The sequence below is a fragment of the Bufo bufo genome, chromosome 11, assembly GCF_905171765.1.
Source record: "Bufo bufo chromosome 11, aBufBuf1.1, whole genome shotgun sequence".
In the NCBI taxonomy this organism is placed as follows: domain Eukaryota; kingdom Metazoa; phylum Chordata; class Amphibia; order Anura; family Bufonidae; genus Bufo; species Bufo bufo.
Genome location: NC_053399.1, coordinates 98,535,777 through 98,562,419, shown reverse-complemented (window position 1 = coordinate 98,562,419; position 26,643 = coordinate 98,535,777). Strand labels below are relative to the sequence as shown.

The 26,643-nt window shown below is 46.1% G+C and overlaps 1 protein-coding gene across 1 annotated transcript; it reads right to left on the bottom strand.

The window, feature by feature from the left end:
• Positions 1 to 334: 334 nt before the first annotated feature.
• On the bottom strand, positions 335 to 25,812 carry PAQR6 (progestin and adipoQ receptor family member 6). Its single transcript, XM_040410915.1, has 8 exons — positions 25,671 to 25,812; positions 8,679 to 8,814; positions 7,894 to 8,021; positions 6,041 to 6,246; positions 2,584 to 2,710; positions 2,241 to 2,337; positions 1,674 to 1,818; positions 335 to 1,459 (listed from the first exon to the last, which is right to left on the bottom strand). Exons 2-8 carry the CDS (start codon positions 8,727 to 8,729, stop codon positions 1,188 to 1,190), a joined length of 1,026 nt encoding a protein of 341 aa, XP_040266849.1. The 5' UTR covers positions 8,730 to 8,814; positions 25,671 to 25,812; the 3' UTR covers positions 335 to 1,187.
• Positions 25,813 to 26,643: the final 831 nt, after the last annotated feature.

Here is a 26,643-nt window from a genome sequence, read left to right as displayed (position 1 = left end):
TTATAAAAAGTTTAAATCACCCCCCTTTCCGTATAATTAAAATAAAAAACAATAAATATAAACATCCTGGGTATCACCGCGACCGAAAACACCCATAATATTAATATAAAAAAATTTAAAAAATCCAATAAGGCGAATGGCGTAACGGAAAAAAGGGTCAAAATGTACCCAAAAAAAATGAAATAAAATCTGATCCAAAAGTCACATACTCCAAAATGTTATCAATAAAAACACGAGCCCCTAAACAGCTCAGTAGACATAAGTATAAAAAAAAGTTATGGGGGTCAGAATATGGGGATGTAAAAAAAAAAAAAGAAAAAATTCTCAAAGTTTAAATTTATTTTTACACTATTTACACATAAAAAAAACTATACATATGGGCTATCGCTGTAATCGTACTGACCCAGAGAATGAAGGGCAGGGGTCTGTTTTGCCATAAACAAATCCCGTAAAATCGTGGTGGGATTGCGTTTGGTTTCCAATTTCACCCCATTTGGAATTTTCTTCCCCGCTTAACCCACTACATTTTATGCCATAATTAAGGGTGGCATTAGAAAGTGCAACCTGTCCCGCAAAAAATGAGCCCTCATACAGATATGTGACCGGAAATATAAAAAGGTTATGGCTCACGGAAAATAGGGAAGAAAAATGAAAAAGCAAAAAACCTAAGAGTCAAGGATAGGTCATCAATGTGTAAATCCCAGAGCATGTCCTTCTTCACCATACCAATAACCGTTACCAGGAGGTCTCTAAACGGAGTCGGGCTGCACCAAGGGATCTCTGTGCGATTTCATATGCAATTATGGAACCTATCCAATGCTACGATCCCTCACTTCACCATGATTGTGGACCTAAAGATGGCTACACATACAGAAAACCAACTTAAAGTTCCTTGGTCCAACAAGAAGACGTCTACCTGAGCAACTGATTCCACATGATGGTGACTAGGACTTCCACAAGATTTAAAGAGATGGGGGCTGAAAACCTCCCGCTCTTGTAATCCCTTTAAAATGGCGGTATATACTCGGTGCTGCTGTTAATTTTCTAGCATCAGCCCTTTAGTCGGAGAAGAGCTGGAGAAATGCCTGGCGTCAAAGCAGAGACCTGGGGTAGAGAGGGGGGAGAAATCCCCAATATGGCGAATACGGAGATGAACATGGTCCTTCTTCTGACGCAGGGCTGTGTGGTCAATGCTCTTTCACTTTGGCCTCACCTGGGATGTGATTCTGGAGAATGGAGTCGGCTCGAGGAGACCATAGTAAAGTTGCAGTGAAGAAACAGATGAGAATAACGTTTCCAATGGCCGAAGTGGCCACAACCCCCAAGGTGCTGGCGAGTGTGTCGGCTTCTGAATGTGAACTTAGCCAAGCTTGGCGAGATGATCGATCAGCAAGGACGGCTTCCATCTGGAAGTGCGTACCCAGGACGGCACAGACGTGGAAGAGCTGGTGGCTGTGGCCTACAAAGAGAGAACACACCATATTATCCTGTGTCCCCAGTGCCTAGCCATCACTGGATTCAATTGGAGGGAAGCCGAACCCTCCCGCTATTGACTGGTGGGACCCCACACCCCTCTTCTGTGGTCAGACACTTATCAATCCTGTGGATAGGTGAGGTCAGGGAACTGTCGTATTCCTAGACTGCCGAGTTACTTATCCTGCAGCAAATTTTACCAAAATAGTCAAAACGTCCAGGCGCCAGCCGTTCCGGGAGGTGGGAAGCAAAAAGGAATCCAGTCAGGAAGGCGAAGAAGAGATGATAGAGGTGAAGAGGAATGGCCTCGTTCCTGTTACAATCGTCCCCATAGCAAAACAGGAGCTGCAGGACAAAATAACACAACAGTCACGGGGACGGAAAGGGAGGCCCGAGCAGTGGCGGGGACGGAAGGGAGGCCCGAGCAGTGGCGGGGACGGAAGGGAGGCCCGAGCAGTGGCGGGGACGGAAGGGAGGCCCGAGCAGTGGCGGGGACGGAAGGGAGGCCCGAGCAGTGGCGGGGACGGAAGGGAGGCCCGAGCAGTGGCGGGGACGGAAGGGAGGCCCGAGCAGTGGCGGGGACGGAAGGACACAGAGCAATCTCAAGATGCCGCCTTATACTGTGGCCGCTCCCATGATGCCGCATGATTCAAAAGACTCTGGCAGGGGAGCAGTATTGTCCTGTAACATGGATATTGTACACACTTGTCGCTGCCTCTGCTGGCAGGTCTCAGTACTGCGCATCTGTAGAAAGAAGAAACTCTCACCCGATAAAACAGAGGGATGTTGTCAAAGACGAAAGGGTGAACAAAGGCTGCCGTGCGGAAGATTTTACTGAGTGCCGGGCGGTCCACCTCCAGGAATCTGTAATGGAGATCTGAATAAGTGCCAAAAATATATTTAATGAGAGGTCATGTGATTTTATCTTCAAGGTATAGCCTTAAAGGAGACTCAACCCCTTTTATGGAGGTATGACTGGGTAATAACAAGACGACAGCAGCGGCCAATCAGATCTCACGTTAAAGTGACATCAGGTCGGTTGCTGTGGGTCATATTATTGCAGTTTTGGGTCTGACGCTGTACAAGGAGGAGACAGACATTTCTCCATACCGGGAGTAGCAGGACAGGCCGGTGCAGATGAAAGTGTTAAAGGCAGCGATCGGGACAAAGTGTCGGTGGAGGACGCCATTTATCCAGCGGTCCGGCATGACATAGGCTCCATAGGTGAAGGCACAGCCTGCAGAGGTCAAGGCAACATGGTCAGCCCCGGAAATACACAACATTATCAGGTATAGGGGGGTGAGAAGTAGTACTGTGCATGAGAACCGGCATATAACACTAGAGGAATGGTACTGTGCATGAGAACCAGCCTATAACACTAGAGGAATGGTACTGTGCATGAGAACCGGCCTATAACACTAGAGGAGTGGTACTGTGCATGAGAACCAGCCTATAACACTAGAGGAGTAGTACTGTGCATGAGAACCGGCCTATAACACTAGAGGAATGGTACTGTGCATGAGAACCAGCCTATAACACTAGAGGAGTGGTACTGTGCATGAGAACCAGCCTATAACACTAGAGGAGTGGTACTGTGCATGACAACCAGCCTATAACCCTAGAGGAGTGGTACTGTGCATGATAACCGGCATATAACACTAGAGGAGTGGTACTGTGCATGAGAACCAGCCTATAACACTAGAGGAGTAGTACTGTGCATGAGAACCGGCCTATAACACTAGAGGAATGGTACTGTGCATGAGAACCAGCCTATAACACTAGAGGAGTGGTACTGTGCATGAGAACCAGCCTATAACACTAGAGGAGTGGTACTGTGCATGACAACCAGCCTATAACCCTAGAGGAGTGGTACTGTGCATGAGAACCGGCATATAACACTAGAGGAGTGGTACTGTGCATGACAACCGGCCTATAACACTAGAGGAGTGGTACTGTGCATGAGAGCCAGCCTATAACACTAGAGGAGTGGTACTGTGCATGAGAACCAGCCTATAACACTAGAGGAGTGATACTGTGCATGAGAGCCAGCCTATAACACTAGAGGAATGGTACTGTGCATGAGAACCAGCCTATAACACTAGAGGAGTGGTACTGTGCATGAGAACCGGCATATAACACTAGAGGAGTGGTACTGTGCATGACAACCGGCCTATAACACTAGAGGAGTGGTACTGTGCATGAGAGCCAGCCTATAACACTAGAGGAGTGGTACTGTGCATGAGAACCGGCATATAACACTAGAGGAGTGGTACTGTGCATGACAACCGGCCTATAACACTAGAGGAGTGGTACTGTGCATGAGAGCCAGCCTATAACACTAGAGGAGTGGTACTGTGCATGAGAACCAGCCTATAACACTAGAGGAGTGGTACTGTGCATGACAACCGGCCTATAACACTAGAGGAGTGGTACTGTGCATGAGAGCCAGCCTATAACACTAGAGGAGTGGTACTGTGCATGAGAACCAGCCTATAACACTAGAGGAGTGGTACTGTGCATGAGAGCCAGCCTATAACACTAGAGGAATGGTACTGTGCATGAGAACCAGCCTATAACACTAGAGGAGTGGTACTGTGCATGAGAACCAGCCTATAACACTAGAGGAATGGTACTGTGCATGACAACCAGCCTATAACCCTAGAGGAGTGGTACTGTGCATGAGAACCGGCATATAACACTAGAGGAGTGGTACTGTGCATGAGAACCGGCCTATAACACTAGAGGAGTGGTACTGTGCATGAGAGCCAGCCTATAACACTAGAGGAGTGGTACTGTGCATGACAACCGGCCTATAACACTAGAGGAGTGGTACTGTGCATGACAACCAGCCTATAACACTAGAGGAGTGGTACTGTGCATGAGAGCCAGCCTATAACACTAGAGGAGTGGTACTGTGAATGAGAACCAGCCTATAACACTAGAGGAGTGGTACTGTGCATGAGAACCGGCCTATAACACTAGAGGAGTGGTACTGTGCATGAGAACCAGCCTATAACACTAGAGGAGTGGTACTGTGCATGACAACCGGCCTATAACACTAGAGGAGTGGTACTGTACATGAGAGCCAGCCTATAACACTAGAGGAGTGGTACTGTGCATGAGAACCAGCCTATAACACTAGAGGAGTGGTACTGTGCATGACAACCGGCCTATAACACTAGAGGAGTGGTACTGTGCATGACAACCGGCCTATAACACTAGAGGAGTGGTACTGTGCATGACAACCGGCCTATAACACTAGAGGAGTGGTACTGTGCTGGAATGAATTTAAACAAAATGTTCAGCGCAGGATACAGAGGCGCAGCGCAGGATACAGAGGCGCAGCGCAGGATACAGAGGCGCAGCGCAGGATACAGAGGCGCAGCGCAGGATACAGAGGCGCAGCGCAGGATACAGAGGCGCAGCGCAGGATTCAGAGGCGCAGCCCAGGATTCAGAGGCGCAGCCCAGGATACAGAGGCGCAGCCCAGGATACAGGGGCGCAGCCCAGGATACAGAGGCGCAGCCCAGGATACAGAGGCGCAGCCCAGGATACAGAGGCGCAGCCCAGGATACAGAGGCGCAGGATACAGAGGCGCAGCGCAGGATACAGAGGCGCAGCGCAGGATACAGAGGAGCAGCGCAGGATACAGAGGAGCAGCGCAGGATACAGAGGAGCAGCGCAGGATACAGAGGAGCAGCGCAGGATACAGAGGAGCAGCGCAGGATACAGAGGAGCAGCGTAGGATACAGAGGCGCAGCCCAGGATACAAAGGAGCAGCCCAGGATACAGAGGAGCAGCGTAGGATACAGAGGCGCAGCCCAGGATACAGAGGAGCAGCCCAGGATACAGAGGAGCAGCCCAGGATACAGAGGCGCAGCCCAGGATACAGAGGCGCAGCCCAGGATACAGAGGCGCAGCCCAGGATACAGAGGCGCAGGATACAGAGGCGCAGCGCAGGATACAGAGGAGCAGCGTAGGATACAGAGGCGCAGCCCAGGATACAGAGGAGCAGCCCAGGATACAGAGGCGCAGCCCAGGATACAGAGGCGCAGCCCAGGATACAGAGGCGCAGCCCAGGATACAGAGGCGCAGCCCAGGATACAGAGGCGCAGCCCAGGATACAGGGGCGCAGCCCAGGATACAGAGGCGCAGCCCAGGATACAGGGGCGCAGCCCAGGATACAGAGGCGCAGCCCAGGATACAGAGGCGCAGCCCAGGATTCAGAGGCGCAGCCCAGGATTCAGAGGCGCAGCCCAGGATACAGAGGCGCAGCCCAGGATACAGAGGCGCAGCCCAGGATTCAGAGGCGCAGCCCAGGGTACAGAGGCGCAGCCCAGGATTCAGAGGCGCAGCCCAGGATACAGAGGCGCAGCCCAGGATACAGAGGCGCAGCCCAGGATACAGAGGCGCAGCGCAGGATACAGAGGCGCAGCCCAGGATACAGAGGCGCAGCCCAGGATACAGGGGCGCAGCGCAGGATACAGAGGCGCAGCGCAGGATACAGAGGCGCAGCCCAGGATACAGGGGCGCAGCGCAGGATACAGGGGCGCACTACAGTACATACCCAGACTGTAGAGACTCAGGGCTCCATAGTCCAGAAAGTAGCAGATGTGACGGGCATGGGCAGACATGCTGCTGAAGGTGTGGGCAAAACTGGAGGTAAAGGGGTACAGACAAATGAGCATCATGTAAACTAAGAGGGGCCAGTTATAAGACTCCCCCCAAAAATCCAAAGTGTAAGACAGCAGCAGGAATCTCCAGAGGAAATACCTGCAAAGAGAAAAGACAAGGATGTAGACTGGCCACAGCCTGCAGTGTACACCTCCTCCACCAGAGGGCGCAGGAGGCTTCATACAGGACTCAAAACACTGATATATATCACGATAGATACACAGTTCAGCAGACGGTATCACACAGGATAGGATTAGATACACAGTTCAGCAGACGGTATCACACAGGATAGGATTAGATACACAGCTCAGCAGACAGTATCACACAGGATGGGATTAGATACACAGCTCAGCAGTCAGTATCACACAGGATAGGGTTAGATACACAGCTCAGCAGACAGTATCACACAGGATAGGATTAGATACACAGCTCAGCAGTCAGTATCACACAGGATAGGGTTAGATACACAGCTCAGCAGACGGTATCACACAGGATAGGATTAGATACACAGCTCAGCAGACAGTATCACACAGGACAGGATTAGATACACAGCTCAGCAGACAGTATCACACAGGACAGGATTAGATACACAGCTCAGCAGACAGTATCACACAGGATAGGGTTAGATACACAGCTCAGCAGACAGTATCACACAGGATAGGATTAGATACACAGCTCAGCAGTCAGTATCACACAGGACAGGATTAGATACACAGCTCAGCAGTCAGTATCACACAGGACAGGATTAGATACACAGCTCAGCAGTCAGTATCACACAGGACAGGATTAGATACACAGCTCAGCAGACAGTACCACACAGGACAGGATTAGATACACAGCTCAGCAGTCAGTATCACACAGGACAGGATTAGATACACAGCTCAGCAGTCAGTATCACACAGGATAGGATTAGATACACAGCTCAGCAGACAGTATCACACAGAACAGGATTAGATACACAGCTCAGCAGTCAGTATCACACAGGATAGGATTAGATACACAGCTCAGCAGACGGTATCACACAGGATAGGATTAGATACACAGCTCAGCAGTCAGTATCACACAGGACAGGATTAGATACACAGCTCAGCAGTCAGTATCACACAGGATTAGATACACAGCTCAGCAGACAGTATCACACAGGATAGGATTAGATACACAGCTCAGCAGACAGTATCACACAGGATAGGATTAGATACACAGCTCAGCAGTCAGTATCACACAAGACAGGATTAGATACACAGCTCAGCAGACTGTATCACACAGGATAACATTAGATACACAGCTCAGCAGACTGTATCACACAGGACAGGATTAGATACTCAGCTCAGCAGACAGTATCACACAGGACAGGATTAGATACACAGCTCAGCAGACAGTATCACACAGGATAGGATTAGATACACAGCTCAGCAGTCAGTATCACACAGGATAGGATTAGATACACCGCTCAGCAGACAGTATCACACAGGATAGGATTAGATACACCGCTCAGCAGTCAGTATCACACAGGATAGGATTAGATACACAGCTCAGCAGACAGTATCACACAGGATAGGATTAGATACACGGCTCAGCAGGCAGTATCACACAGGATAGGATTAGATACACAGCTCAGCAGACTGTATCACACAGGATAGGATTAGATTCACAGCTCAGCAGTCAGTATCACATAGGATAGGATTAGATACACAGCTCAGCAGTCAGTATCACACAGGATAGGATTAGATACACGGCTCTGCTCACCATGTTGGTAGAAAATGGGTCCAGATATTAACAGTTTCATTGGTCATCTGAAAAGAGCTGAGCAGACAGTCCAGGGCAGAACTTTTGGGGTGTCTGTACCCCGACATGATCCCATCTTCCCAGAACACCTGACATCCAGGAAATGATTCACAGGTTATAATTTAATACACAGTGACATTTCCTGCAGATTATTACACCATTGACCTCTCTAGAGATCTGCAGAACATCGCTCTGTTCCCTCTACCTCCTGACAGATACATAGTGATATATACTGCAGATTATTGCACCACATGGAGTGTGTATTCTACTAGCTCAGAGATTTTCCCTTCTATTTTGTACTCCAGTCACACATAATGCTGCCCCATCTTTAATGAGTCTTATGTTCTATACTCCAGTTTCATCCAGAGCTGCAATCAGTGTTCTGCAGGCTGCTTCTTTCACTCCCTCATATCCCAAAGTGCGGGGGGAGCTAGTGAGAAGTGAGGACCTGTGACGCTGCAGCTTTGGATGTGACTGCAGTATGACACGAGGCATGTTCTGCTGTGGTGCATTAAAACGGTGATGAAGGGTGCATCAGCAGGGGTGGATTTTACATCTACGTGGCCCTAAGCAAAGTGATGTCTGGGGGCCCCATGGGGCAGCATGATGGTGAAGTCAACCCCTGTACATGTCAGTGCAGTGCTTCACGGGGCTCCGCTACCACGAGTGCTGATGAACACCAGTGATAAAATGTGAATGCAGCTTTGGCTGTGACTGGAGTATACTAACACTCGAGGTGGACTCACCCGGGGCATCTGATGGACGCTGAGCAGCTGGGGCAGTTTGATGGTCAGCATCCTGCCCCCCGGTCAGTCCACTTCAGGGATGGAGCCGCTTCTGCAACCTGCGATACGACCTGCAGGCCCCGACCACACATCCGCCCTGCAAGACAGATCCACAGCAGAGGAAGTGAGGAGAGAGTGTCAGCGAGAGGACGAGAGCGGGCGTCCCTGGCAACAAGTCAACTGCACAAACATCATCCCAGCACCAAATATCAACTCCAGATGTTCTGTGCCTGCGATTCCAGGAATCAAGGGGGCGCTCCGAACACGGCCTGGCTGACAACTGACAACCCTACTGATGTAACCAGCATCTCCGCAGACCTGCAGTGCCAGATAACCCTACGCTGCTCCGTGTGTCAGTGATCACCATTGTTCTGGAATTATATTCATGGAACATGAAGATCAGAATGAATACAATCCTGCCATAGAGCGTGATGGAAAACAAGACATCAGATCATGTGACCTCGTGACAGACACCAGATCACATGTATAATGTACTGGAGCGAGACCTCTCCATATGAGAGGAGCCGCACCCCCAGCCACCCACATACAGTGCCTTGCTAAAGTATTCACCCCCCTTGACTTTTTTCATATTTTGGTGCCTCACCCCCTGGAATTAACATGGATTGTTTGTTTGAGGATTTGCATCATGTCATTTACAGAAGATGCCGACAACAAATAGGACAAAATAACTGAAAAAGTCAAACATCTTCAGAGTTGTCGGCATCTTCTGTAAATGACATGATGCAAATCCTCAAACAAACAATCCATGTTAATTCCAGGGGGTGAGGCACCAAAATACGAAAAAAGTCAAGGGGGGTGAATACTTTTGCAAGGAACTGTACCTCCGCTATACAGTAACACTATTAAAGGTACAACAACCTGACAATCAGTCAGCAGGGTAGTGGTATAGTAGTTATATTCTTGTACATAGGAGCAGTATTATAGTAGTTATATCCCTGTACATAGGAGCAGTATTATAGTAGTTATATTCTTATACATATGAGCAGTATTATAGTAGTTATATTCTTGTACATAGTAGCAGTATTATAGTAGTTATATTCTTGTACATAAGAGCAGTATTATAGTAGTAATATTCTTGTACATAGGGGGCAGTATTATAGTAGTTATATTCTTGTACATAGGAGCAGTATTATAGTAGTTATATTTTTGTACATAAGAGCAGTATTATAGTAGTTATATTCTTATACATAGGAGCAGTATTATAGTAGTTATATTCTTGTACATAGGGGGCAGTATTATAGTAGTTATATTCTTGTATATAGGGGCAGTATTATAGTAGTTATATTCTTGTATATAGGGGCAGTATTATAGTAGTTATATTCTTGTATATAGGGGCAGTATTATAGTAGTTATATTCTTGTATATAGGGGCAGTATTATAGTAGTTATATTCTTGTACATAGGGGCAGTATTATAGTAGTTATATTCTTGTACATAGGAGCAGTATTATAGTAGTTATATTCTTGTACATAGGAGGCAGTATTATAGTAGTTATATTCCTGTACATAGGAGCAGTATTATAGTAGTTATATTCTTGTACATAGGAGCAGTATTATAGTAGTTATATTCTTGTATATAGGAGCAGTATTATAGCAGTTATATTCTTGTACATAGGAGCAGTATTATAGTAGTTATATTCCTGTACATAGGAGGCAGTATTATAGTAGTTATATTCCTGTACATAGGAGCAGTATTATAGTAGTTATATTCTTGTACATAGGAGCAGTATTATAGTAGTTATACTCTTGTACATAGGAGCAGTATTATAGTAGTTATATTCCTGTACATAGGAGGCAGTATTATAGTAGTTATATTCTTGTACATAGGAGCAGTATTATAGTAGTTATATTCTTGTACATAGGGGGCAGTATTATAGTAGTTATATTCTTGTACATAGGAGCAGTATTATAGTAGTTATAGTCTTGTACATAGGAGCAGTATTATAGTAGTTATATTCTTGTACATAGGAGCAGTATTATAGTAGTTATATTCTTGTACATAGGAGCAGTATTATAGTAGTTATATTCTTGTACATAGGAGCAGTATTATAGTAGTTATATTCTTGTACATAGGAGCAGTATTATAGTAGTTATATTCTTGTACATAGGAGGCAATTGTTTTAGTAAAAACAAATAGAACAAGCGTTTAAAAACAATAGTCATTAAGCAGAAAATCATACACCTCCATTTCTTTTAATAGGAGAGGGAGAGAAAATAAATTAAATCAAGCATATTCCAAATGCATTAAAAGTAACGTTAATCCATATACACATTCCTCCACAATGTCATGTTGTTCCTAATTTTCCTTATTTCCAGGGATTTGATCCACCTCAGCTCTGACATAATGAGGTTCACTGATTTTGTGTGCTGGAATGGTTCGTTACTGATGGACACTCAGGTTCAGGTATTCAAGTGATAGTCCTTGATGACTGTAATGATGAGGTACTGGGGGAGGTAGTCACAAATCAATCGACCCCTCTTGAGACTGCCGCCTCGCACCCAAGATTCTGCGAAAGGCAATATCCAGTCCCTGACGCTGTTCACCCACAGGGAGCTGTTCAGGCAGCCAAAATTAACTTTTAGGAACAAGGAGTCAAAGAACACCCTTGGAATTCTCGAAATCAGCCCACCCTCTCTCTTTTGTAGGTAGGTGATCCCTCTTTTAACTGTGTTTAACCTGTTCCCCCAAAGAAACTGGAAGAACGGGCTAAAGAGCCTAGCCGAGAAAGATTCTGGCAAAGGAAAGACGACAGAGACATATAATAAGACAGGGACCAGGAAAGTCTTCAACATAGTAACTCTTTCTCTATAGGTCAGCCTCCAGTTCTTCCATCGCTGAACCTTTGCATTTCCAGCTTCCAACTTCTCCTCTCAATTTATCCTGGCATTATCATCCCTCCCGAATTAAACCCCAAGGATTTTAATATAGGTGGAGACTTGTGCAGATCAAAGCCAGGATCAGAATTCAGTGTGCAGAAAGCTTGACTCTTCTCAAGATTGACCAGAGACCCTGAGGCCTCCGAGTAGCTTCTGATGGCTGCAGACAACATCTGCACCTCACGAGGCTCAGATATCACCACAGTCACATCATCCGCGTAGGCAACAACACTCAGAGCAATGGGGGGACCGCCCCCCCCCCCCTCCGAAAATCACACTCCTGCAGTGACTTCAGGAACGGGTCTAAGGCAAACACATACAACAGTGGACTCAACGGGCAACCCTGTCTCACCCCTGAACGTGTCAACCCTGCCAACCATTGACCAGAGGAAAGCTCTCTGCCTCTCTATACAAGGTTTTTAGCCAATCAATAAATTGTCCCGGAATACCGTACTTTGACAAAGTGGCCCATAGATCCTCATGGTCTACTCTGTCAAAGGCTTTAGCCTGGTCAAGACCTATAACATATCTCCCACACCTCAGAGCTTTGCATCTCTCAAACATCTCCCTTATCGAGATGACTGCTCCAGAGATGCTCCACCATTTTACTGTGCCGAACTGACAGCCTGCCAACAGTGCCCGGGACAAACAGACTAACCTAGAGAACAGGATTTTTGCCAAAATCTTCCTGTCGACAATCGGCCTCCAGTTCTTGATATCACTAGGCTCCTTACCTTTAGACACCAGAATTAACGAGGACACCCTCATGGACGGAGGCATCAGGTGATTTTCTAAACAAGTGTACACATCCATGAGAATTGGAGCCAAGTGGTATTTAAATTTCTTATAGAATTCTGCGGTAATACCATCGGGACCTGGTGCCTTCTTCAGATATAATTTATCAATGGCCACTTTAACCTCCTCCACCGTCAATTCTGCTGTTAAAGGAGAAAAGTCCAAATCATTAGTATCAGGACCTGGAGTTGCCTCCAAGAATTGTGTCATCTTCTCTTTATCCAAAACCTTCCTCTGAAACAAGTCAGCATAGTAAGATCTCACCACCCCCAGGATACCCTCCCGAGATTCCTGCAAAACACCCTGGGAGTCAGTGAGACCTGTGACCACTTTTTTCTGCCAAACGCTCCCAACAGCTCTCAAAGGGATCAGGCGACCCTAAGATCCCATAATCCCGTTCCAGAACCAGGGAGGTGTACCTGCTGTACTGATACTGACCTATCTCAGATTTCAATCGGTTGATTTTTGGTTTGTCATCCTCACCTGCCGAATAGTGACTCCAATTCTTTCCGCAGCTTGAGGTACTGGCTGTACTTACTCCTCCCTTTCTTAAATGACAGTCTCCTCAAGAGGGATCTGTTCTCCTCCTTGACGTCCTCCCACCAGTCAGCCATCTTGTCGTAAAAGCCTACCCTCTGTAGTTGATGGTGAAAAAGAGAGAGGACATAAGGATCCTCCAGAAGACTGGAGATAAGTCTCCATAACCTCCTACCAATATCAGGGCGCTTCATTGATCCCAAGCAGAAAAACAAGGCCAGATGAACTGAATAAGGGACTACTCGCTCCTTCATCCCACTGACAGTCTCTGCCGGACTATCAAAAGCCAAATCTATCCTACTTCTTCTGTCGGCACAAGAGTAGGTGAAGTTTGGCTTCATACCTCCCTGTGTGAAGACATCAGTGAGTCCTGCCTGAGAGATCATGTTATTCAAGACCTTGGAGTCCCTGGTCACTGCTTGGCCAGAGGATCTGTCACCCGATGTTCTAGCGACATTGAATTCTCCATCCATTGCACATGAACTGATGGTAAAGAGATACTGCTTCACCTCACTGAACAACTGGATCCTTTCCGCCACTGACTGTGGGCCATAGATATCAATGAGCCGGAGCCTCCTACCATGAATAGTGACTTCTAGAACCAGACGTCTTCCCATAGCCACCTCTGTTAACCGATGTACTGTCTCATTATTGGTGGTAAACATGATAGCCACCCCGGCATAAGGCTCCACAGCCAGTGACCAGAAAGAAGGACCAGACCTCCAATCTCTTTCTGCCTCACCTAAAAGCCTTAATGTGGTCAGACGGGTCTCCTGCAAGAAGATGACAAAATCCAGATACCTGAGATTGTCATACACAGAGTGTCTCGTACTCCTTACTTTTATGCTGTTCCCATTAATTGAAGCTATTTTTAAAGAAAACGTGGCCATCAGATAAAGTAAAAGCAGTGAAGTCCCCATCATCATTGTTCAGTCTGAGTTGTTCTGTCTGCCACTTGTTTCCATGTCTGACTCTAGCTGATCTTCTACAGCAACGGGTCTCCTTTTTGTTGGGGGGTCTCCTGTGTCGCATTTACATTCAGCATCTAATCTTTGTAACTCTCTCTCGTAAATCACCATCTGATTCTGTCAGAACCTCGCACCTATTAGATATCACCATTACATCTGCACCAGTTTTTTTTTTTTCTTGGTCCTCTGGCCCACGTTGTAACCTGCCTCGGGCTTAGAGGAGGACATGTCTTTTTTCCTCCGTTTGCCCTGCTTGCTCTTGCTCTCCTCAGGTACAGATGGTGATACAAATGAGGCTCCATCTGACTGTTGTTGGACCTGAGGGACAGTCTCCATGCACACTCTCCGAGCCCTGATGTTCTGGCTCTACACTATCTGACCTCTGCTGGATTTCTTGCCTGGTCAGTATTGTCCTTGACATTAAGGCCTTCTCCTCTACAGCCTCTGCCTCTTCCACCAGTTCCTCATCAGGGAGCTCTTTACAGATGTTGTGCCATGCATCTGGGCAATCTCTGTGAGGGTGGTCCATATTTCCACACAGATTACATCTGATGGTCTGACAGCTTGCACTTGTATGGTCGACCTCACCACACAGATTGCACTTCACCACAGTGCAGGCACTACCTGGGTAGAATCGGACGCCTTTCACTCTCCCAATGTAGAAAGAGTTGCGTAGATGCCATGTTATATTGTTCTGCTGGCGCAGTTTTACCAGCACCTTCCACCCTCCTGTCCATATGCCATCATCATCCCTGTTCTTAGTCAGGTCAGACATAAGGTCGCAGTGTCTCCGGAGCCACACAACAATATCCTGGGGAGGGACGTCCTCATTCCAGAATATGACTGCGACTGTGTCTGGTTTGGAGATTGGAATAAAAATGAATTTACTCCAACCTTCTGTGTCCCTAAACCTCGGGAAACTAGCCCAGAACCTATCCAGATTAGACATGAGCTTAAAGCGGATACCACAGCCCTGTATATCTGGTAAGTTTATCACTGCCAGATGTCAGCTGGCACGAACCCCATCTGGTGACACAGAAGTTCCCTCACCACAAACCTATCGGGAGGTCTTCTTTGCCACCTCAGTGTTTGAACCTCACCACGTTTCTTCTTTTAAAGGCCTGGCCTGTATAGCTTGCACTGGAGGTGAATGATGGAGCGCCGCGGCTCCAGGCGTTTCTGATGGGGTCCTGACGGATCTAACGGGCCTGATCTACAGGGGGAGCGTCTGCTCTAGAGGGGTCTGTACTACCTTGTGTGGTTGTAGGTAAAGGGGGGAAATCCTGCACATTACTCTGCATAGCTTCTCCCACCCCGTCCACCTATATATCACCATCAGATAGGTCCCACACAGACTGTATGTCCCCTCCTGCCTCTGACCCAGCAGGTTCATGTTCGCCATCAGTCCCAGTCTGTTCCTCAGGAATAGAGCTCTGCTAGCACATCACCCTGACACCTGGAGGAATGTCCACTGTCCTGATGCTGTGCATGCCTGCTGGGACTTCTGGTGCCTCTGTTGGTTCCTGGGCTTCTTAGTGCTGCTCAGGGACAGCTTGTCACGCCTTGCCCTGTGAATGTGCAGAGATCTGTCAGACTGGCTGCACATGTCTGACTTCTCTGTTTGTTTTGATTTGGGTTTGAGCTGGATCCACCTTCCCTCAGGTGTACTGGGTTTTATTGTTAGTGAGGCCATTTATCCCTCCTTCCCCCCAGTGGCCTGTGCGGGTTATAGTTCGTTCCTGGGAGCTCGTGATTTGTGGTGGATCGTCTGCTCCAGCTCTGCTCAAGATAAGTCCTCTTCTTCATTTCCCTTTGTGTGTTTTTCTAGGCCTCTAGGGAGACGCTTGCTTCCTCCTGGTTTGAAGAAGCAGGTTGCCTCTTCCCTTTTCCCTGCTGCTTAGGTTCTAGGCACGAGGGCATGTGCATATCCACCCTAAGGGTATGCACATGGGCACAGCAGTTTAGGGAAAGCTTTTAGGGATCGCTAGGAGGTGACCCTTTTCTCCCTAGCTTTTGGGCCTAGTCGTTTGTTTTTCCGTGTTTGGGAATTTCCCCGCTTACCTACCTACCGTGACACAGCTGCAGAACTCTGAGGCTGCTGTTGCACAGTGCCTGCTAGGACTTGTGGTACAGGCTACATTGTGCCTGCTAGGACTTGTGGTGTAGGTCTCTGTTGCATGGTGCCTACTGGGACTGTGTTGTGCTTGCTTCCCTCTGCGTGTATCACCCTCTTGGAAGGAGAAGTTTGGAGCCTGCAGGACAAGCAGTGTCCTCTGCCGGGGCTCATCTGGGGTATTATTAGAGGATCTGGCCTCCAGTTCAGTGCTCTGCCTATATGTGGCAAACCGTTCCTGGTTCTTATAGGACTCTGCCAGGGGCCCCATTTTCTCCAGGACACAGTCCATCTCCCTCACCACCCCAGCCAGCTCTACGCTCCGTGAGTGCAGCCTGCCATCATATAAGGTGTTACTCTCAGGATTTGCAGTCTTTAGCTTATACAGACAGTATCTGCATCTGCAGCATTTCCTTATGATGGTTCAGCTCCCCCATTCTCCTTACCAGCCCTGGGATCTCCTCCGCCAGCTGCAGCTCAGGTGCATGCGCCGTCTTGGTTTGGGCAAAGTCTGAGGCTGTTTAAACTCAGTGTCCTTCAGCTTCCCCATTCCTGGCTTGATGGTCTCATCACTGGCTCAAGAGTCTGCACCTGTGATAGTCCTGGAGACTTTGCTGCAGGTTTCCTCTGGGCCATCTCCACAGGCTTCTCAGCATGTTTCATGCTCCCACCACCAGCCTGAGATCTTGTGCGGCCTGAGCACGCCATGTTGGTCACCAGATCATGCTGCTGCTGGTTCTCCTGTAAGATCAGTCTCTCAAGGGAGGTTCTCCGCTGTCTGTGAGCTGGAGGGGTGAGCTGCACACCTGCTGCATGGGACGAGCTCTGTCCTCCATGATGGGCACCTTGCTGGATTTTCCTTGTACTTTTGAAACTTCCATGAAACGATTCTTTTTCAGAGCCACTTGGTTCTCCAGGATTCTGTAGACCTTGCATGGCAGACCAACTCACCTCATCTTTCTTAGAAGCATTTGTTGCTGTTCCTTCCTTCATTGCTTTTCTCTCTTCCATTTCCTAATTTTGAAAAACTTCCATTCTGAGCATTTCTTCCAACTATGACTTTGGGATTTACATCCACATTTGGAAGTGTTTGGGAGTTTCCTCCCAGTAAAGGCCTTGCTTGGGGAGCTTCCCCACCCAGGTGGCCCCTCCCTGGGCTTTCTCCAGACATCAGGAGAATCGTTAATTTGTTTTCCCTTAGTCCTGCCTCTGTGGACAAATCAGGACAGGTGTAACTTTTATTAATTAAGTCAAAATAAAGTGATAATTAACCAATTAGGCCCCTATAAAGACCTCCCCAAACACACACACACACACAATGCGAAACGTTAAGTAATAAACGCACAAAAAAATTATATACGTGTGTTGCTGTTAGGACTAAGGGACAACAAATTATCGTTAGAAATTAACGATTCCCTTACTTTCCAACAGCAGCACAACTGGGGACTTAGCAAAAAGAGAACCTATGAGGGAGGGTCTTCCAGCTGAACTGAATTCAAGACAGACCTGCCAAAGTCGGTGTGTTCTGAACTCCTTAAGTCAAGCCTATAATGGCTTACAAATGTAGAGTGGGAACTCCCTGAGGCAGCAGCACAAATGTGCTCCAACGGGAGTAGGCTCCTCTCAGCCGCAGAGGCAGCTACCGCTCGGGTAGAATGAGCGTGGATAAAAGCCGGGGGAGTCAATCCCTGAGCGACAAAAGCTTTTCTGATGGCTTCTTTGATCCAACAGCTTAATGTCGGTTTAGAAGTTTTAAGACCTTTGTTCCTTCCGGCAAAAAGAATGAAAAAAATTCTCGGATCTTCGGAAGTCTTTAGTTCTTTCTAGGTATATTGTTATACTTCTGGCAACATCTAGGGTCTGTAGGACCTGCTCTTCTTCCGACACTGGAGACAGATAAAAAACTGGTAAAGAAATGACCTGGTTTAAATTGCAGAAAGAAGGCACAAAAAGGTAGGGAAAAAAATCGCAGGAGGACTCTGGTAAGAATAGAGTATATGGCTCCACAGCAGCCAAGGCTTGCAATTCTCAGATTCTCTTTGCTGAAGGAATGGCAAGCAAAAAACAGGTTTTCCAAGATAATTTTAAATCCACTCTCTGGGCTCAAAGGGGGGAGAGCATAACCCCCTGAGCACGACTGACAGATCCCACTGAGGTATAGGGCTCAGGATCCTAGGTTGCAGTCTTTCGGCTCCTTTAAGGAACCTTTTGATTAGAGGGTCCTGAGAAAAGGGCTTGCCCAAAACTGCAGACAACGCTGAGGTATGTACCCTTAAGGTTGAAGGTTTGAGACCTTGTCTAATCCATCCTGTAGGAACTAAAGAACGGAAGAAAGAGGGGAATCCAATGAGGATACTTCATTTAGGGCACACCACTGCACCAAAATCCTTCTGATTCTGGAATAGGCTTTGTTGGTAGCTACGGATCTGGAATGAGATAAAGTCCTCAGGACCCTCGCAGAAAACACTCTAGACTCTAGAAGGGGGCGATCAACCTCCAGGCTATCAGGTTGAGACTCTTCAAGTCAAGGCAGGACCCTGCCAGATGTACTAGGTCCTGCCTCAGGGGGAAGCTTCCATATTGCCCCTGGCTCATGTGCCTGAGCTGGGTGAACCAAGACCTCTTCGGCCAGAAGGGTATTATGGCAATCACTGAGGTCTGGTCTTGCCCGAGTTTCATCAATACTGTTGGTATCATGGAAAGTAGAGGGAATACATAGGCCAGCCTGAACCTACACGGAATGGACAGAGCACCTACCGCCCAAGAATTGTCCTCCCCGTATAGGGAGCAGAATCTGTCCACCTTGGCGTTGAACCTTGTCGCCATAAGATGGATCTCTGGCATTCCCCACCATTGCGTAATCTGATTGAAGACTTCTTGGCTTAGGGATCACTCGTCTGGCACTGGAAGATTTTGACTTAGATGATCCGCCACCACATTGAGAGTTCCTCTGATGTGAACTGCGGCTAGGTGGGTAAGTTTCTTCTCTGCCCAAGACAGGATTAATCCCACTTTCTGGAGGAGAGGTTGAGATCTCGTTCCTCCCTGTCTGTTTATGTAGAATACTGTCGTCATATTGTCCGAGCGAACTCGGACTGCCTTACCCTGGACTTGAGGCGCGAAGTGCAGGAGCGCCAACCGGACCACTCTTAATTCTCTTACGTTTGACGACATTTGGCTCTCTTGGGGAGTCCAAGTACCCTGTACTGGAACTTCTTCCAGAAGGGCCCCCCCAACCTAGAAGGGACGCATCTGTGGTCAACATGATGCACTGGGGTGGAATCAAGGACCTCCCATCTTTCAGCTGCTTCCACCACCTGAGGGAGCGGCGTACCTGAAGAGACAGGAAGCATTTCTTGTCTAACCCAGTAGGGTTGCGGTTCCACAGGCCCAACACTTCTGACTGAAGAGGGCGCAAGTGTGCTAGGGCCCAAGGGACTGCCTCTGCAGTTGCTGACATGTGGCCCAACATCTTCATCAAGGTTCTGATGGAAACCACACGGGGGACCATTAGGAACCCTGAGGCTCTGATTACTTTCTGGCGTCTCTCCGGAGTGAGGGAGAGAGTCACCCGAGAGGAGTCTATTATGAACCCCAAGAATCTTCTTGATGTTGCTGGTACGATCTCAGATTTCTTCCAATTTATTATCCAGCCTAAATGCCGGAGAAAAGTAAGAGCCTGATGAAGATGGTACTGCAACATTTCTAGAGACGCGGCTTCTAGTAGCCAGTCGTCTAGATGAGGAATAATTTCTAAACCTCCTAGCCTTAAGGCTGCCACTATAGTGACCACAACCTTTGTGAAGGTGTGGGGGGCGGAAGAGATTCCAAAGGCCAGGACAGCAAACTGAAAATGTCTGACAGTGCCCCTGAGAGAGACAGCAATCCGTAGGTATCTTCTGTTATCCGGATGAACGGGTACATGAAGATATGCATCCTTGAAGTCTATGGTGACCATGAGATCCCCTGGTTGCAGAACCTGTATGACCAAGCGAATGGTCTCCATTCTGAACCACTTTTGGGTTATAAAACGGTTCAGGTAACGGAGATCTATTATCATTCGCCAGTTCTTGTCCGGCTTGGGTACAAGGAACACGGGGGAATACACTCCGGATCCTTTCTCTGCAGAGGGCACTTCCTCCAGCGCTTCCTTTTGTAGGTAAAGAAGAATGTATTGTTCTAAGCACGCCTGTTTTACAGAAGAGAGGAGTGAGGTCCTCACGAACCTTGAAGGAGAAGGAGCTAAAAAGCTTATTCTGTACCCCTCTCTTATAACTTGAAGGACCCACTGGTCCGAAATACAGTGTTCCCAAAGTTTTAGGAAATGGCTGGAGACGTCCACCTACAGGTGTGAGCAAGTCGGGGGTAATAAGAGGGTCTACAATAAGACCTACCAGAGGAGTAGAGATGGCGTCAAAGGCTCGACTTCTCCCTAGGGTCCTGGGTGCGAGGATTTCCTCTGCGGGATCTATGGTAGGATTGGGATCTGGATCCCCTAAATTGCCTACCTCTCCCCCTTGAGGATTGCTGAGGGAGACACATTCCTTTTTTTATCAGAGAGTCCCTCCATAATCCTATCTAGCTCAGACCAAAATAGTCTCCCTGGTTTGTAAGAGAGACCACAGAGATTGTACTGGCCACAGAAAGAGCCATCGACTTTGAAGCCAACTTAAGCTGTTGAGAAGCTGCCTCACTCAAGAAATCTGCTCCCAAAAGAGCAGACCTAAACTGAGAACTGATATCAGTTCTAGCCACGCCAGAGTTTACATCTGTTGGAATTTCCAGGAGCTTCTTCCTGAGAAAATTTGCAACCTCCGAGGACGCAACTGCAACTGAGGCGGATGCGGCATAATAGCTTCTTCTTAAAGTGCATTCAACTCTTCTATCCAGTGGATCCTGGAGATTAGAACCATCTTCCGAGGGAACCACCGTGCGTCTTGATAGCTTGGATATGGCTAAATCCACCTTGGGAGGAGGACCCTATTGGTCCAGTTGACTTTGGACTAGGGGATATAATGTTTTAAACCTTTTAGATATTACCGGTCCCTTTTCTGGATGCGTCTATTCAGTTGTCATCAAATTTCTGAGCGACTCTTCCACTTTGAAGGCCCTAGGCCTCCTAGAGGTGGATGTAGACGTTTCCCCTTGACCTGATGGATCTCAATAGTCGCTGAACTTTTTCCACCGGGAATATCTGGGTGGTAGTGTCCTCATCTTCCTCACTATCTGAAGCTGAGAAATGGGCTTCATCAACAATCACGTCTTCTCCAAAAAACGAAGATCTCCTAGGAGAACTATGTCTAGTGTCTAGGCCTTTTCTGAGCTAATGCGTCAGTTATGGACTTGCCCACAAACTCCTTCACCCAGGTTATCATGTCCAGAGAATGGGGCTCGTTATCTGGAGGGGGGGCGACAACTCTGACATTTGCTATAAATATAGTGGTCAGGCAGCAAGGCGCTACAGCCCCAACACGTCAGGTGCCTGCGTTTGGAAGAGGCCTTCCATCCCGAAAAGGGCACTTTCTCCGTGCCCGGAGAAGACATTTGAAAACAATAAAAAAAAAATATTGAAGAAAATAGCGGATAGCAGCAGAAGCCGAGGTGTTTGGAGAATTATCAGGTAGCGCCAGCTAGGAGAGTTCCTCAGTCATCACAGTAGTGTGCGTGTTCGCACTATGGCATCAGCAACTCTCAGAACAAGGAGTCAACGGAGAGACAGCTGAAGGAGAAGGAGCTTCTTAAAGAGGACCTTTCACCTGGATATCCTTAATTATTATCCTACCTTATAGTGCGGCCCCCACTGAGGTCGTGGCACTTTTTTTTCTCTAGAGAACCCCCCCGTTCGTCCACTGTGGTCCCGTGGCCAGGGAGAAGATAACCGCGCCCAGGAGAAATACAAGTCCATATGAGGCGCCAAAAGATACGGGGACCTCAACGGACGACCGCCAAGACATCAGTGGGGGTCACACTATGAGGTAGGATAATAATTAGATTTAGGATATCCAGGTGAAAGGTCCTCTTTATATAGCAAGGGGGGGGGGGGGCTGAATCTTCCGCCTCACTCTGACCTCAGAGAGCCCTACTCCATGGAGGAAAAAGGAGAAAAGAAAAAAACTCTCCAGGGGAAGCTCAAGGTAGAAGCACAGAAAACCACCAATTTTATGTCAGGGAATTAAAATAGTGATTGATACTTTAGGTTTAAACCAGTACTTCCGGTCCGGTAGTTCCCCGATCCCCCTCGCCAACCGGAGAGAAGCAGAGACGCCAGGACCAAAATGGCGGGGGTGGAGAATGGTAGGTTTAGAAAAACGCTACCTAAACGGCTCTACACAAGGTAAACATAAGACCCTGTCTGCGTCAGGAACGGACAGCTTAAAAGGTACAAGGGATCGTCGCCCCCAGCAGACGCCGCACGCCGATCCTCACGGCTGAGACTGTAAGAACAGAAAGGGAAATTAGAATACAAATCGAACAAATTGGTCTCCAAGAGACGACGACCTGTCCCTTCTGTCCGCAAATAAATGGGGAGGTCTTTATAGGGGCCTAATTGGTTAATTATCACTTTATTTTGATTTAATTAATAAAAGTTCCACCTGTCCTGATTGTCCACAGAGGCAGTAATACCCCAGTTGTGCTTCTGTTGGGACTAAGGGAACCTCTAACACACGTCCTCCCAGCTAGGAGCAGTATTATAGTAGTTATATTCTTGTATATAGGAGGCAGTATTATAGTAGTTATATTCCTGTACATAGGAGCAGTATTATAGTAGTTATATTCTTGTACATAGGAGCAGTATTATAGTAGTTATATTCTTGTACATAGGAGCAGTATTATAGTAGTTATATCCTTGTACATAGGAGCAGTATTATAGTAGTTATATCCTTGTACATAGAGGCAGTATTATAGTAGTTATATCCCTGTACATAGGAGCAGTATTATAGTAGTTATATCCCTGTACATAGGAGCAGTATTATAGTAGTTATATTCTTGTACATAGGAGCAGTATTATAGTAGTTATATTCTTGTACATAGGAGCAGTATTATAGTAGTTATATCCCTGTACACAGGAGCAGTATTATAGTAGTTATATTCCTGTACACAGGAGCAGTATTATAGTAGTTATATCCCTGTACACAGGAGCAGTATTATAGTAGTTATATCCCTGTACACAGGAGCAGTATTATAGTAGTTATATCCCTGTACATAGGAGCAGTATTATAGTAGTTATATTCTTGTACATAGGAGGCAGTATTATAGTAGTTATATCCCTGTACATAGGAGCAGTATTATAGTAGTTATATTCTTGTACATAGGAGGCAGTATTATAGTAGTTATATTCTTGTACATAGGAGCAGTATTATGGTAGTTATATTCTTGTACATAGGAGGCAGTATTATAGTAGTTATATCCCTGTACATAGGAGGCAGTATTATAGTAGTTATATTCTTGTACATAGGAGGCAGTATTATAGTAGTTATATCCCTGTACATAGGAGCAGTATTATAGTAGTTATATTCTTGTACATAGGAGGCAGTATTATAGTAGTTATATTCTTGTACATAGGAGCAGTATTATGGTAGTTATATTCTTGTACATAGGAGGCAGTATTATAGTAGTTATATCCCTGTACATAGGGAGCAGTATTATAGTAGTTATATACTTGTACATAGGAGCAGTATTATGGTAGTTATATTCTTGTACATATGAGGCAGTATTATAATAGTTATATTATTGTACATAGGAGGCAGTATTATAGTAGATATATTCTTGTACATAGGAGCAGTATTATAGTAGTTATATTCTTGTACATAGGAGGCAGTATTATAGTAGTTATATTCTTGTACATAGGAGGCAGTATTATAGTAGTTATATTCTTGTACATAGGAGCAGTATTATAGTAGTTATATTCTTGTACATAGGAGCAGTATTATAGTAGTTATATTCTTGTACATAGGAGCAGTATTATAGTAGTTATATTCTTGTACATAGGAGCAGTATTATAGTAGTTATATTCTTGTACATAGGAGCAGTATTATAGTAGTTATATTCTTGTACATAGGAGCAGTATTATAGTAGTTATATTCTTGTACATAGGAGCAGTATTATAGTAGTTATATTCTTGTACATAGGAGCAGTATTATAGTAGTTATATTCTTGTACATAGGATGCAGTATTATAGTAGTTATATTCTTGTACATAGGAGCAGTATTATAGTAGTTATATTCTTGTACATAGGAGCAGTATTATAGTAGTTAAATTCTTGTACATAGGAGGCAGTATTATAGTAGTTATATTCCTGTACATAGGAGCAGTATTATAGTAGTTATATTCTTGTACATAGGAACAGTATTATAGTAGTTATATTCTTGTACATAGGAGCAGTATTATAGTAGTTATATTCTTGTACATAGGAGGCAGTATTATAGTAGTTATATTCTTGTACATAGGAGGCAGTATTATAGTAGTTATATTCTTGTACATAGGAGCAGTATTATAGTAGTTATATTCTTGTACATAGGAGCAGTATTATAGTAGTTATATTCTTGTACATAGGAGGCAGTATTATAGTAGTTATATTCTTGTACATAGGAGGCAGTATTATAGTAGTTATATTCTTGTACATAGGAGGCAGTATTATAGTAGTTATATTCTGTACATAGGAGCAGTATTATAGTAGTTATATTCTTGTACATAGTAGGCAGTATTATAGTAGTTATATTCTTGTACATAGGAGCAGTATTATAGTAGTTATATTCTTGTACATAGGAGCAGTATTATAGTAGTTATATTCTTGTACATAGGAGGCAGTATTATAGTAGTTATATTCTTGTACATAGGAGCAGTATTATAGTAGTTATATTTCTGTACATAGGAGCAGTATTATAGTAGTTATATTCTTGTACATAGGAGCAGTATTATAGTAGTTATATTCTTGTACATAGGAGCAGTATTATAGTAGTTATATTCTTGTACATAGGAGCAGTATTATAGTAGTTTATATTCTTGTACATAGGAGGAGTATTATAGTAGTTATATTCTTGTACATAGGAGGAGTATTATAGTAGTTATATTCTTGTACATAGGAGGCAGTATTATAGTAGTTATATTCTGTACATAGGAGCAGTATTATAGTAGTTATATTCTTGTACATAGGAGCAGTATTATAGTAGTTATATCCTTGTACATAGGAGCAGTATTATAGTAGTTATATTCTTGTACATAGGAGCAGTATTATAGTAGTTATATTCCTGTACATAGGGGCAGTATTATAGCAGTTATATTGTGATAATGGTATTACTGCAGTCCGTTCTGCCGATCAGGTTGGAGTCCGGCTCTTGCTCCCAGTGCAGATCAGCCGGTCACCAATCTATATAACACACAGCAGATATGTGGGTATCTTGTATCCTCAGATGCTTACATCCTGGAAACACAATAGTACTTATGCTTTACTGACAGGCAAGTGAATATTTACTCATTAATTTTTATGACTGGCAGGTATTGGAGTGTCAGCTTGTTGGCTCAGTTTTGCCTTTAAGGCATGATACACATAAGGACACAAGCAGAGTACAGGAAGATCCCGCGATATAAGGTATGCACAGGCAGGGCACAGCTGGTAGTGCCAGTCTGCTGCCCCCATGACTGACCTGGTCCTGGCTGCTCCTGCTGTCATGGGTCCTCCTCGACTCCCGGCTTTGCTGTAGGTGGTGTTGCTGTTTTTGGATGGATTTGATCTGCTTTAGCTGACTGCTTTTTTCACTACATTCCTTGGCTGGACGGCTGGACCAGCGCCAGACCCCCCCCCCCGTCTCCCCCCCAGACTCCCATTGGTCAGATGCTTGTAGTCAGGAGATCCGGGCTCTGTAAGACGGTCCTTTGTATTACCCTGGAGCGGGCCCCGCACTGTGCCCCATGTACACACCCTCCATTGTAAGCCCCACAGCAATCAATTCCCTCAACAATCCTGAGGCCAAAGAAAAGACGGTGACAGCGGACTTAACCCCATCCTCCCCAGAGACCGCAGCTGCAGGGAGAAAAAGGGTTAATGTGAATTTCCTCACATCCCAGGGAACTGATCCTCAACAAGTGTCACAGGAACCTACATAGCGATATATCCTGCAGATTATTACACCACTGACCTCTCTAGAGATCTGCAGAACATCGCTCTGTCCTCTCTACCTCCTGACAGATACAGTGATATATCCTGCAGATTATTACACCTCTGACCTCTCTAGAGATCTGCAGAACATCGCTCTGTCCTCTCCACCTCCTGACAGATACATAGTGATATATCCTGCAGATTATTACACCACTGACCTCTCTAGAGATCTGCAGAACATCGCTCTGTCCTCTCCACCTCCTGACAGATACAGTGATATATCCTGCAGATTATTACACCTCTGACCTCTCTAGAGATCTGCAGAACATCGCTCTGTCCTCTCCACCTCCTGACAGATACATAGTGATATATCCTGCAGATTATTACACCACTGACCTCTCTAGAGATCTGCAGAACATCGCTCTGTCCTCTCTACCTCCTGACAGATACATAGTGATATATCCTGCGGATCTGTAATAATTTATGTACAGTTTATTTTGTCTGGTAAGTGGCCCCGTCTG

Bases quoted from the DNA above. Each gene is read 5' to 3' on its own strand.
- PAQR6 (XM_040410915.1), bottom strand. From the start codon at position 8,729: ATGCTGACCATCAAACTGCCCCAGCTGCTCAGCGTCCATCAGATGCCC. The intron at 2,711-6,040 runs GTATGTACTGTA...TGACCTCTGCAG, and splicing joins CCTGAGTCTCTACAGTCTGG to GCTGTGCCTTCACCTATGGA. The intron at 2,338-2,583 runs GTATGGAGAAAT...TCTCCATTACAG, and splicing joins GGCCTGTCCTGCTACTCCCG to ATTCCTGGAGGTGGACCGCC.